At 39.4% G+C, this 13,365-nt stretch overlaps 1 protein-coding gene across 2 annotated transcripts in view; it reads left to right on the top strand.

The window, feature by feature from the left end:
- Positions 1–11,942, top strand: part of LOC132817538 (diacylglycerol kinase beta) — a 519,975-nt gene extending 508,033 nt beyond the window's left edge. For both annotated transcript variants that reach the window (XM_060828035.1, XM_060828034.1), the window contains 3 exons: positions 6,212–6,332; positions 6,549–6,609; positions 10,496–11,942. In XM_060828035.1, coding sequence (XP_060684018.1) covers positions 6,212–6,332; positions 6,549–6,609; positions 10,496–10,594 — 281 coding nt within the window. In that variant the 3' untranslated portion in view covers positions 10,595–11,942. The remainder of the gene's footprint in view (positions 1–6,211; positions 6,333–6,548; positions 6,610–10,495) is intronic.
- Positions 11,943–13,365: the final 1,423 nt, after the last annotated feature.

Genomic DNA, 13,365 nt, shown 5'->3' with positions numbered 1-13,365 from the left:
GTTGTGGAGTTGGAGGAGATTGCAAAGATAGGAAATAGGACTTACAGTAATGGGAATTTTAAAATCGAGACATGTTGGAGCAGGAATAAATGTAGGTCAGCCTGAACTTGGCACCTAGGTAAATGGGATATGATGCAGGGTAGAATAGTGGTAGCAGAGTTGTGGTTGAGCTCTGTTTTATGGAGGGTGCAAGGTAGAAGGCTGGCTAAAATAGCATTGGAGTAGTTAGATCTAGAGATAACAAAGGATTGGATGAGAGCTTCAGCAGAGGAGCTGTCATTTTCCATGCTGAAGAGTATATAGACTGTGGTTTTAAGTCTGTACTATTTATGTTAGGCCCCTGCCTTTATGGAGGCTAAATCCAAAGTGGACAATGTTTAAGAACAAAAATGCAACACAACACAATTTTGGGGCGATTCACATTTTCAATTGGATGTTTCATTCATGAGAAATTCCATTGTTCAAATACCACTATATGAATTAATAGTTAGAAAATTCTGTTCATTTTATTGAATTTCCAATATCACCTCAGACAGATGAGTGTCTACCCTGAGCACAGACATAGAAAATTCACCTTCCCTGGCCCACTGCCTGTCCTCTGCTAATTTTATTTATCCACACTATAATTATAGCAACTTGCTTCCTAATTTTTGTGAGCCCACTCTGTGCTGCATGAAATTTTATTACTCAAGTTCAGCACATTAGGTGAGCTGTTCCCTAAGAAAGACTCCTCTTGTGTGTATAATGTGTTTTTTCACTTCGCTCCTCATTATGCCACCTCCAACAGCACTGCATCCTGTTTTTCATTCATGAAATTCTGGCAAGCATGATTATCAGCTGTTTCTATCCCAGGCAGAAGGTAGCTTGTTATGCCTAAGTTTATTACCACATATGGAATCAAGATCCAACAAGGTGCCAACACAGTTACAAAGTCCCATTATGCATCACTAGCCGTTAGCATAAAAGCTGGTTTCATGAAGCATTTTGCTGAACTTGAAACACTATTTACATTCTTGTGTCTGCTGAATGTGGAAGGCAGTGGAAGGGTGAGGGAGAAATCCCAGGATTATTTTAAGGCAACAGAGATATTCTTAACTAACAAAATTTCTAGATTCATATGTAAACAGCACCCCAAGAGGTGCAATGTTCGCTTGTGGGAAGGGTGCAGTGGTGATATATAGCCAAGCTCACCAATTTCAGAGGTAAGGTGTAAATTGCCAAAGGGGTGAAGTGCTATAGTGGGCTGGCTGGAAGACCTGTCCAAGTCTGCTGTAAACTCTTCTCAGTTGCTGTAGAGGTCCTCTTGGCCTGTCATGCCTACAGGCCAAGTCAATTTCCCCCATCAAACCCACTCACACCCTCTATGCCACCTTAGCCACTCACCCAGCATTCACCATGGGTAAACCTCAGGAGCCATTTGGAAATGAGAAAAAAGACATTTAAGCCAGTACTCTGACATATTTGATATGAAATGAACTCCCATTTGCACAAGCTATTCAAAGCTTTTAAATCTCCCCCAGTGGTTAATTTCTTATGAAAATAAAATGCTATTCAGACCTTACATCACACCAAAATCAGTTAATTTGTTTATAAATAAATGGAACTGCCAATCGGTGCATACAGAACCCCTGCCGAGATGATTGTAGCTTTTGAAACTCAACCAAGCATAAGACGCTTTGCGGAAATGTCAACTAAGAGCTATTGCAACTGCACAGCCAGATAGCATTTCCTCCCTCACCTATTCCTGTCGATCAGAGCAGTCTTACAAACATTTATTTTAATACTGTTGCCGAGGTCTGAAGCCTGGTTTTGTTTTTGTATATACGTTTGAAAAGTGGTATATTTGAAAACCTTCAGATCATGATAGCCTACATGATCTATAATAACTATGTCAACTCTAACAATCTGTGACTCTCCCACTGCTGATTACAGATCTTGTAAACAATCAAAATTGGGTCAGTTTGAACTCTACATGGAGATCAAATGGCCCTGCTGAATCAGAGTTTCTGTCCTGTACGAATCCTGTCCCTTTTCAGGCAAAAATTGAATATATTTAGGATCAAATCTCGGCACAACATCATGGGCCAAAAGGGCCTGTTCTGTGCTGTACTTTTCTATATGTCGAATGTGGAGGACTTCCTCACTCAAGTTTTGTCCACCATTTTTGATGGTTACAGAGTCTTCCTGGCTCCATGAAAATCTGTCCCAAATTGTCTCAGGAATTCATCGAACAGCAAAACCACACTGTTGAGAAAAAGGAAGTTCTCGTGTTCGATCCTCAATATGCACACGTGTAACCGCATCCTAAAATGTTGGCTGGTGACAGCTACAAATGCTCAGTTCCCTTGGAGTAGGTGGGGGGGGTGGGGGGTGGGGGGGGGGAGGGGGAAGACACTGGGCAAGTTGAGAGTTTGTGCTGCCAAATTAAATCCAATGGCTCCTCCTGCTACAGGTGTATATTTATGAGTGGATGAAGGCAGGATCAGGCTCAGCTGTAATAACCCACCAAAACTTACTGTCAAGGATCTTGTGTCCGTAATGACCATTTGTATAAAATACCAAAAAATGTAGCTGGCATCGGTGAGATCACATCCACGGAGTCAGCACCCTTAGGTGATGGGTTGGAATTGGCACAGAAGAGAATAAACTAAAAGCTCCATTTCGTAACCTTTGTTCAAATCTACCAAGCATATTTTTTTGAAATTCTGTTGATTGTGAGAATTCGAAACATTTATTTCTTTTACCCCAAAGGAATTTTTTTTTAAAAAAAGTTATTTGTTTTCTGACTAATGTTTTTTGGCATACTCTGAATGAGCGCCTTGTTTACATTCCCAAGTGTGCCTCTGATAAATCTGTTCACAGCATCAGTCCAGATGGTTTTAACTTCAACCACAAAGTAACTGCAGCACTCAACAAGCGCAGTATAATGTTGTGAAACGTCTTTGGGTAAATGAAAACATTCCATAGCGGCACAGTAACAGTCCATACCACTTCTGTCGATGCATTTAATCCAGACTGACATTTCAGTAGGTACTAAGGACATGGTGCTTTTCTTTTTGAGTGCTCTATGGTTCCTTGATTGTTCACTGAACTAACTCAATGAGAAAGTGAACAATACAAATTGGTTAGTGGCACTGCAATTAACTTCAGTGCTCTGGGTCATTCATAGAAATTAACAGCGTCAAAGAGGTCTTTCAGCCCAATTTGGCTGTGCTATATTCCTTCCGTTGCCACCCTGTCACAAATACCAAATATTCCATTCTTCCTCGTGCACTCATCAGCTTCCCCATCCTTGAATCTATGCTGCTTGTCTTAATTATTTCCATGTTTTTGTTTCATTCATTGGCCTCACCAGCAAAGCACACATTGCCAATGTTTGATGCCCATCTCTAAATTGCCTTGAGAAGTTGAGGGTGAGCCACCATCTTGAAAACAAATGAACTGGTAGGCCATTTTACAGAACAGTTAAAGGCATCTACAATATGATGGCTGGACTGGATATGAATATCAAATTTCCATCCTTCCACAGAGCAACAGTAAAGCAGAATTTAATATGGGCAATCGTTTATTTGTGGATTCCCCAGAAGTGCAAACATCTTCACTATATCTGTGCTAATAAGTTCCCTTTTACAGTAGTTTCATGGTCACCATTTCCGATACTAGCTTTCAATTCCATTTTTTAAAAACTCAGAGTTTAAATATTCATGCTATCACAATGGGATTTGAAACTCTGGCTCATTAGTCCAGGCCTTCAGCTTGCCAGTCAAGTAATCATGATGCTCTCATAGGGTACATATGGTTGTTAATATCACATTGTCACCAGTTCCTGCCTAAGGAGGTTTCTCCTGAATCCAGATTACATTTATCAGGAACTGTCTTATATCTGTGGGCCCAGTTCTGGACTCCCCCACAAGCAGAAACATTTTCTCCATGTCTATGTTCAATCCCTTGAGTGAAATCCATGGACTTGCATATAAACTGCAAGGTCTTTGACTGAAATGTTAAACTAAAGCACTGTCTGTCTGTTTAAGATTGTTAAGATCCTATGGCTTTGTTTGAGGAAGAGTAAGTGCTCTTTCAGTGTGCTTCTCCCTCAGGCTTCACCAAAAGCTCATCATTCATCTTATTTCCTTGCCTTGGACCTGAAAGTATTTACCCAGCACCATTGAATGCATTGTGAAAGTAATTTGTGGCATGTCAGATGCCTTAGAACATCTTAAGGACCTGAAAGGATGCTATATAAATGCAAGATTTTTCTTTAATAGAAATAGATAGTAACCAAACCTTGTCCCCATCCTAAACACATCTTTCAACTGTTATTTTGAATCCCCCTTTAAAGATTTAAGGTGAGCATTTTTCTTAATCATTCAAATGTACTCCTGACCTGGGTCCCATATTCTACCATTCACCTATTCACCTGACACACTCGTGATTACTAATCTACGCTGACCCCTATTTAAGCGAACCTCCTGTAGCTTTCCTAGTCCATCTCTGTAATATCCTCCAGCCCTGAAACCTCCCAAGATGTCTGCAGTCCCCTAATTCTGATTTCTCAAGTATCTCCGATTATAAAGGGAACTTATTAGCGCAGATATAGTGAAGATGTTTGCACTTCTGGGGAATCCACAAAACTACGTTCCACAAATAAACGATTGCCCATATTAAACCCAATACAAGATTCAAAAAGAACTTAATTGTTAAGAGGATGGTGAGAATGTGGAGCTCATTACCATCGGAGGTGTTTCAGATGGATAGCATGGATACAGTTACACAAGGCAAAAAGAAATAGGATTCATTAACATGAGTGGTGCTGGGCTGGGGGTTTAGAAGGAGAATGGGCAGTGAGATATGTCGAGCATAAAGACAAATACAGACTAGTTATGTGCTGAATGGCCAGTCTCTGCACTGTAAATTCTAAGTAAACACTGGTGGGCATTGTTACAAGTCAAATATTGCAGTTTATTTTTTCCCTAGAACTTTAACGCAATTGACAATAGAATGCCTGGAATGTAACTATCATGATCTAACTTGTATTCCTTCATGTAAAAATGCAGAGTGTTTGCTGCTGCTTATTCAGACAGGCCCCACCATGGTTGTTGGGGCTGTTAGAACTGATGATCAAGAAAACAGCAATTTTCACAAAGTGCTTTTGTATCTTTAGCATCTTTGCCATTTCAGTGTAATTTTTCTAAGCTGAAGCTTTTAGAAGTAATTGCATTTCAATGAATGTTTTGGTATTTGACCTTGGCTTAAAGAAAACCTTTCAATAAAAGCAGTATTCACAGAGGTTGAGATGTAACTCTGTCACAATAGGATAGGCAGACGTCAAAATTTGTTGGCTTCCTGTTGGTCTTCCGAATCTGTGCTTCATTCGGTAGGGAGGTGAAACTTGCAGCTTTAGTTTAGCAGAGAAATGGAGTATTTTGTTTGAGGGATTTCAAGAAGAGATACTGTTCCTTGTCATCTTGCTTTTTCCTATCTATCCAAACATTTCCGCTTTTGACTGATGCCACAGCACATTATTCGTAAACTGGGTCTGTGAGCCAGTGCCACTGGTTCGGCGGTGCAGTACAATGTGCCACTGCACAGCACATTCACAAATCCATTAGTCATTCAGTTCTTCTGAATAGAAGTATGAGACTGCGGCAAAAATGTTTACTCCACTTATGTTACTTTCTAGCTAAAACATCACACTGCAGATACAATAAAATGTTCTCCTCATCATGAGGCTTTTGTCAATTATTATCAACCTGTGTTCCTTGGCTACTGACCTTCCTTCCAATGCACCTTGCTTCTCCCAAAAAGACCCTGCTTTTACCTTCTTCATACTTACCGATGCAACTTGGAGCCACAGCAGTATTAATCTCAGCAGTTAGTGCAGGAGTGTAAATGAACCTACATCACAAATTCATGACGCAATGCAGTGCATTATGGTACAGGTTGCACATTATTTTTATGGAGCGAGTATTATCCACAGAAATAAAAAAATGACGTATCAGGATAGATTTCCTGATTCTTAAGATTTTTGTTTAAAGGTAACAATATATTAATAAAATTGCTCCTCACAGGGCAACAATGCTGGAAGCAGTTGGTCACCTGTAAAGAAACATTTGCCATCACTTTAGCAAAATTTGCACAAAAATATGTCAGACTGACATCCCACTATCAATGTCTGCAGAAGGAGCTGAGTTTTTCTTTCCACTTGTTTCAGATTTCAGTGATCAGCTGCTTGAGGTTGTTGGCCTTGAAGGTGCCATGGAAATGGGGCAAATTTACACCGGACTGAAAAGCGCTGGGAAGCGCCTGGCTCAGTGTTCCTGCGTCACTCTCAGGTAGCTATTCAAATTTATCAGCTTATTCATTAACCTCCAGAGCAAATTGTTCAGACTTGATGGTGGCATTCGAATATTTACTGAAATCTGTGTTTTTCCACCCCCACTGCCCCCCATATCACCACTGTTCTAGCTACTAATCAACCTGAGATCTGTGCGTAGCATCGAAAAGTCCCCTTCTAAATGCAGATCTAACTATGGGTAATTTATTTGCAGAACAACCAAGCTGCTACCTATGCAGATTGATGGGGAACCCTGGATGCAACCACCTTGTACGGTGAGTGTTAATTCTATCTATTTCTGTGGTTGTGTTGCTGTGTGACACTGCACCAGTATGTCACCTTTCTCATAATACTCATGTTCTAATACTGTAGAATAATTTGTGATTACTAAGTATCAATGCCAAACTGGTATGGGGCAGGATATTTCCTCAAGGCTGGGAAAGCAATGTGGGGACTATTGAAAGAACCACAGGCTGCAATAGACAATAAAGAAAAGGAGGAGGTGGCAACTGTTTAATTGGCTTCAATGAAATCTCGATGCGCTGGATAGATGTAGTTTCTTACCTCAACGTAAACGGTTTGGATATGGGATGGAGAATGGGAGCAAGGCAGTTTTTAAATCCCACCCAACCTCTGCTTCTCTCCCTTGGACCAATTCGATAATCAACACTTGGATTTGAAGAAATACTATGAGCCTAAATGGCAATCATGAAATACTTTGTCAAATCCTATCTTCCTTCAGTTGCCAGTTTTTTTTTCTCTCTGCCATAAGCAGACACAGATACATTCATTGTATATTTGCCAGTGTGTGGAAGGTTGTAGATTCAGGCCATGATCCAGACGGACTCTTCGGTGCAAAGTTGAGGGAGTAATTCAGTGAAAGAATCCACTTTATTGATGAGAAGTAAATCAGATGCAATCAACAAAGATGAGTAGGACTAAATATTGAAAGCACCGAGAAAAACAGGACTGGTGCCATTTCTTGACCAACATTCCTCTCTGAAGCAACAACACCAAAAAAGTAGATTAACTGGCCTTTCATCTTGTTGTCGATCTTGCTGTACATGAGTTGACTGCTCTGTCTGTACAAGAACAATGAATTAATGAAGCACTGTGGGATTTCTGAAATTGCAAAAAACAAAGGTTTTCTACAAGTGCAAGCAGTTTTTGTCTTTCCCACAGTGTTAACCATTTGCTGGGATATCGGTCCAAGGTGGAGCTTCTATGGAAGAGCTCAATTTAACCTTCGAGTTAAGGACAAGAACGCTAAGCCAGGGTTCCTGCTCCCAATTGTTATTAGCAACCCTTGTTTGGATGCTTCATTCCAAGCTTAGCTGCCACAACCACAGTTAAATAGTCTGTAAACATTTATTGTTGAGGATCAATGAACAATGGTCACTTGGATTATCAGTGTCACTGGAACAGTGTAATCAGTCAGCACCTTTAGGAGGGAAGAATATTTGTGAGACAAGAAAAAGCAATTTTTTTTCCCCAGCTTAACAACCTCTCAAAATCCTCTCAAAGAGATTGTCAAGATCTTTAAATTTCTCTTGGCATAGATATTCAAAGGTTTAGGAAAAATGGTGGACAGAATAAAAGCCACGTATCACAGAAATGAAATCAAAGAGATTAGATCTTTGAGTTGGAAGGAAGATCAAATAAAAAAAAATCATGGGTACAATTAACTGCTCAGAATATTGTCAGGACGCGTTTAATATGGCAGACTGCTCCAGCTGTTGAAATTCTTAGTGAAGATCGTGAAATTTGTGGGCGACCCGCCTTCAAAAAATGATTTTTCATGTTCATTTCAGCAATCAGAGTTTCCTCTGTTCTCTGGATATCTGTCAACTCTCTCACAGATGGTCAAAATCAGAACATGTCTGTGGGTGGGAGAATCTGTATTTCAGATTAGTGAACAATCACATGAAACTTAGAGTGTGTACAACTCCTGGGAGGGACAAAAGTGTCATTCGTACTCACCTATTGAAAGTATGGGACTTTTTTTAGTCAGACGAGGAGTAAAATTCAGTTTCAATGGGGGAAAGAAAAACTGTGTGATGGTGGGTTATCTGCCCAATTCCATTTCATCAACGATTCCCGCAGAAAATATGTAATTAATATTTCAAGTCCTATGCGCTCTATTTTGTTTTGAGTGGTGAAAGTTGCTTTTCAACTAAGTGTAATTTTTTTAGTTTTATAAAAATCTTGCCAATGTAACTTCCTTTAAACAATACACTTTCTCTATTTTTAAGCAAAGTTATATTTAATCCCTAATTTTGGATTGCTGTCAGTCCAAGCAACCTGTTCCCAGACTTCTGCCAAATCTGGTCTGCATCTGACCACTAGAACATGTGCAGGAGTAACCCTGGTGTGCCGGGAAGGAGTTTACCATCTGCTCTGTGCCTCACCTTGCTGGCATGCTCAAGGTCGGGAATTACCATGTGAGGAATCATTAGCTTTAACCCATTAGTCACCACTCTGAGTTGCATATCAAGGAGTTTGGTGATTCCATCAGAGTTAATGCAGCATTAAAAAAACGATGAGTGGAAAATGGTGTGGGCTCAGAATCAGGACATTAATTGGTGCATTTTGAGGTCCCAGTGTGGGCTGTGGACCAAGAGAAAGAATCATAAGTTGTCCTCGGCCACTTATCTGCTCTCTACTTTTCATTAACAATGTGGTCATGAATAGTGGTTGAGATTATGAAAATATTTCTGATCCTCTGCTTTGGGAATAATACCTTCTCTCACTCTACTTTCCCCATCCCAAATAAATGGAAAGCTGTTGGAACAGAGCTATTGTAATGCTGCAACATCAGCACAGTCTCTGCTTTTTATCTTTTTCATTTACTACCAGTTAACAATTGGATTTTTTTTTAGTAAGTCACAAATACTTACAAATGGTTAAAATCTTCTTTTCCAACGTGGTAGCTTTTGGAAATAAACAAGAATGGAATAGCAGAGCTTCTGTAATTGGAAACCAACTGGTAGCTCCCAGACTATTGGTTAAGGCCTTTGCTACATTGGAAACTCTGCACGGAGTTGGGGTTTTCTTCATTCCTGAAGAAGGGCTCATGCCCAAAACGTCAATTCTCCTGCTCTTTGGCTGCTGCATGACCTGCTGCGCTTTTCCAGCAACACATTTTTCAGCTTTTCTTCATGGCCTCAGGCCATCCTTTTCCCTGCCAGTGACAGTGGTCTGTATCAGAACTGAGGAAGATCTGAAGGAGTTATGACAGGTTATGTATGGAAAGAATGGTTCCTCTCTTGGGAAAATTTGGAATTAGAGGTCACCATTTAGGGCAAAGATGAGGGTGTTTATTTGTGCAAAGGATCAAGAAAATCAGTGGGGACACTTTCCCTCAAAAAGGTGTAGAAGTGATGTCTTTGAACATTTTAAGGAAAAGGTGGATAGATTCTTGATCAGCAAGGACGTAAAGACTTATTGGGGCAGATGGACATGTGAAGTGTGGAAACAGATAGCTATGATTGTATTAAATAGCAGAGCAGGTTTGAGGAGACCACTTCTCCAAATGTGAATGTTCCTAGGTGCAACACAAAGCCTGAAACAGCAGAGTTCATAATCTTTTAAAAAAAGAAATAAAATCAATCTCAACAGTACAGGCCATACATTAAGTTTTCTATGCTGTGGTTCAGAATGTCACCTTATATCCACTGAATCATTTGTTAATTATTAATGTTGTTAAAGGATGTGAATGACAGAGGGACAAAGTGAAATCTATACCTTTTTAAAATCCAGTTCAAATTCAAACTCAATTTGGAATGGAGGCAATAAGATTAGATGAGAGACAGAGGAAGGAATGTTTTTTACATAAATTCAAATTAATAAAATTGTAATAGTCCCAGAGGACTGTTCTCTCGTTAGAGAGAGAGATGACAGGTGGTTGGGTTTAACCGGAGGGTCACCATGCCTTGGGTGAGGTTGAGAAGATGGGACCTTCAATGTGACCTGAGCCAGTGCTGAAAGTACTGTCACTCTACCAACTGCAAACCATGCAGTTCGAATTAATCGCTTTACTTGATATCATGGTCTTGTATTTTAACCCAGTGCTTCTCTTGTTAAAAGTAAAATGTGAAAACGAAGCGTTGGTTAACCAGTACTGAGGTTAAGGCATGTCAATTTCTGCATTTTATTTTCCAGATCAAAATTACACACAGAAACCAGGTACCCATGCTTATGGGCCCTCCTGCAAAGGCAAGTTTACTTTTTTGGAAAAGAAGAAACTGCAGCAGAGATTAATCCTGCAACAGTATGTAACAGCAGACAATTATAATGTTACAAGGAAGTTCTCTGGACAAATCAGTGCTTTCTTTTTACTTTGGATTGTTTATTCTTACTCTACCTTTGTAGCACAAAGTCCTTGGACTCAAGTAATGTACAAGAGCAACTGTGATTTGGACTTGAATGATGATAACTTCGTACCATCTATTTTAAGTGAACCTATGAAGTGAAGTTGTAAGCTGTCTGAGAATGACTAGAAAATCTGGAAACAATTGGATGTCAGACCACGAAGTTTCCATTTCCAAAGCTTTGCTCTTGTGTCTTCTTAGGAACAATGCAACAGAATCCTCACAAAGTGGTGCAGTGCTTCATGATGTGATCCACATTCACCAGTGCTACAATAATAAAATGATCCACTTCAGCTATCTCCTGCAGACAGACCATGCATATTGCTGACCATTTAACAATATAACCAGCTCAGAACTGCAGGCAGTTCTGGGACAGCAAGAAGAAATTCACATTTTGGAATTGTGAATAGCACTAATGTTCTGGAACTGTGAGCCCCCTAGCTTGCACCCAGATTAAATACCCATGCTATTTAATCATGCCAAAAAAATGACAATAACCAATGGTGAATCATTTCATCTGCTGTGATTTAATTTGCATTTCTATAAAAAAAAACATTTTCATGGCTATATACCAATATTCCTCCCATTGGCAAGGACTGAGAAATCTATTAAGTAACATAGTTGTACTGACATTCAGAGAAAGCTGTGCTTAGAGGCCAGACCTGTGTGTGCGCACGTGAATCATATATATGGTTGCCGAACATTGATATTCAAGTTAAACCTATGCATCAGCACTGGTTGTGTTTACCTGTAGACTATCATTTTTGGTGTAGTATATTGGTGGCAAAGATAGGCTTGTGTGTTCTGTGTGTCAGTTTACAATCATCAGCCTTAACTATGTGTCTGGACATAAAAGGTGCAATAATTATTAAAAAAAAGTCTTAAATGGTTTAAAAAAGCCAAATACCTGTTTTTATATTCATGTTTGCTACATGTCAAAAGACCCATGACTAGAAATGCCACTAAACACACTACTAGTATGGTGAGAAGGTCCATATCTATTTTGAATGTACTGTATAGTGTTAGAGGATATTTACTTTTAGCTGTTTGAATAATTTAGAATTTTGTTACCTGTACATTGTTAAAAGTTTGAAAGTTATGTAAAATAAAAAGTTTGCCTATGTAATGTTCTCCTTAGTCAATTGAATTGCTTTAGGCTTGCAGGTATTGTGTAGATCTGTTGTCTGCCATGTTTATATGTAACCTAAAATGGATATTGTTTTAAAAACAAATAAATAACATTCACAGACGACTCTTGCTGAACGTCATTATACTCCAGGCATGTAACAAACATTTGTATGTAATCAAGTTTTTTTGACTAATATGATGTCACATAAGAGCAAAGGTTATTTCTGTATTGCTTTTTGAAGTCATAGAATCTTTTACAAATTCAGTCAGCACTATCAAGTAACTTTAAAAAGGGTTCCATTGTATTATAACGACAATATAATTCTCAATTTCCTTAAAGCATGAAATTGCTCATTTCTTCTGGAGTTTTACGCCAGTAACAATGCTGTGGTTTTGATCTCTGGTGGAATTTTCTCCTCTAATGTGGCTTGAACATTGGTGAGAAAGGTGAGAAAATATGGTGTTAATGAAAATATCAGATTCTTGATGTCAACATTTTTCAACCTTCCTTACCAGCTATAAATGACGACTTGGGAATTTTCCCATTGGGCCATAATAATCTTTACATTTACATGTCTGAGAACATTCCAACTCACTTTCCCTCCACTGAGAAATAGCACAAATTCTCAGCTCCGAAAGCAGTTACAGCTCACTGAATGCTTGTCCCAATCATCACGCAAATGCTACTTCACAAAAACTGATGCTCTATGGCTACCATTTCCTCCTCAACCCTTACTCCACACAAATTTACCCCATCTTTCCACACTATCGTGTTGCTCTCAGACATATTCGCACAACCATTTCAGTTCTTCAACACTTTGCTTTAGAGCCTGGGGACACCGATCACTTGCTTGCCTCTGAATATTGTTTCCTGTTATTTTTGTGCTGTTTAAAATTGTGGGCTGAAAAGAAATGGAACCATTTTGAAAACCACATTTTAAAGGGTTGCTACATGTTTTGAAAAGAAAATAAACCTAACACACGTGGCAAGCACTATGTAAATAGCTGTATGATGAAGTAATAATTGAAGTGGCTACAGACAAACTGGAGCCGAGGAGATAAATTCAGATATGTTTATGCATAGCAACAGGAAGCTTTTGGTCCATGGACTAGTAATCACTTATCAATGTCTGCCATCAATGATGTGATTGGTTCTCGGGTAATTGAACAGCTTGGGGCTGGGAACCAGATCCAGAGTGATTTGATGTCCACCAGCACACTGTCTCTGTTTTCTGCAGTCAAAATCTATTTTAAAACCTGAATAAAACCAGTTCACCTTTCCTTCAGGAGTTGCTGTAGGCTGTGAATTTCAACTGATATATCAGATTCCTTTAAGTGAACCAGCCACCAAAGTCTCCAGTAAACCGGAAGCACTTAGAGAAAGGTGACTGTAAATCAATTTTCTGACCAGCAAAAGTATCATCTCAGCAACCCATAAATGGGAACCATTGAAACCCCTCCCAGTTTTCCTTTGCCTATACGTGTGCGCATGAAGGACTGTAAAGAGATTATAGCTTTAATTTGTAATGTTAC

Source organism: Hemiscyllium ocellatum, chromosome 7 (assembly GCF_020745735.1).
Source record: "Hemiscyllium ocellatum isolate sHemOce1 chromosome 7, sHemOce1.pat.X.cur, whole genome shotgun sequence".
Lineage (NCBI taxonomy): Eukaryota > Metazoa > Chordata > Chondrichthyes > Orectolobiformes > Hemiscylliidae > Hemiscyllium > Hemiscyllium ocellatum.
This window is presented reverse-complemented; position numbering and strand designations above follow the sequence as displayed.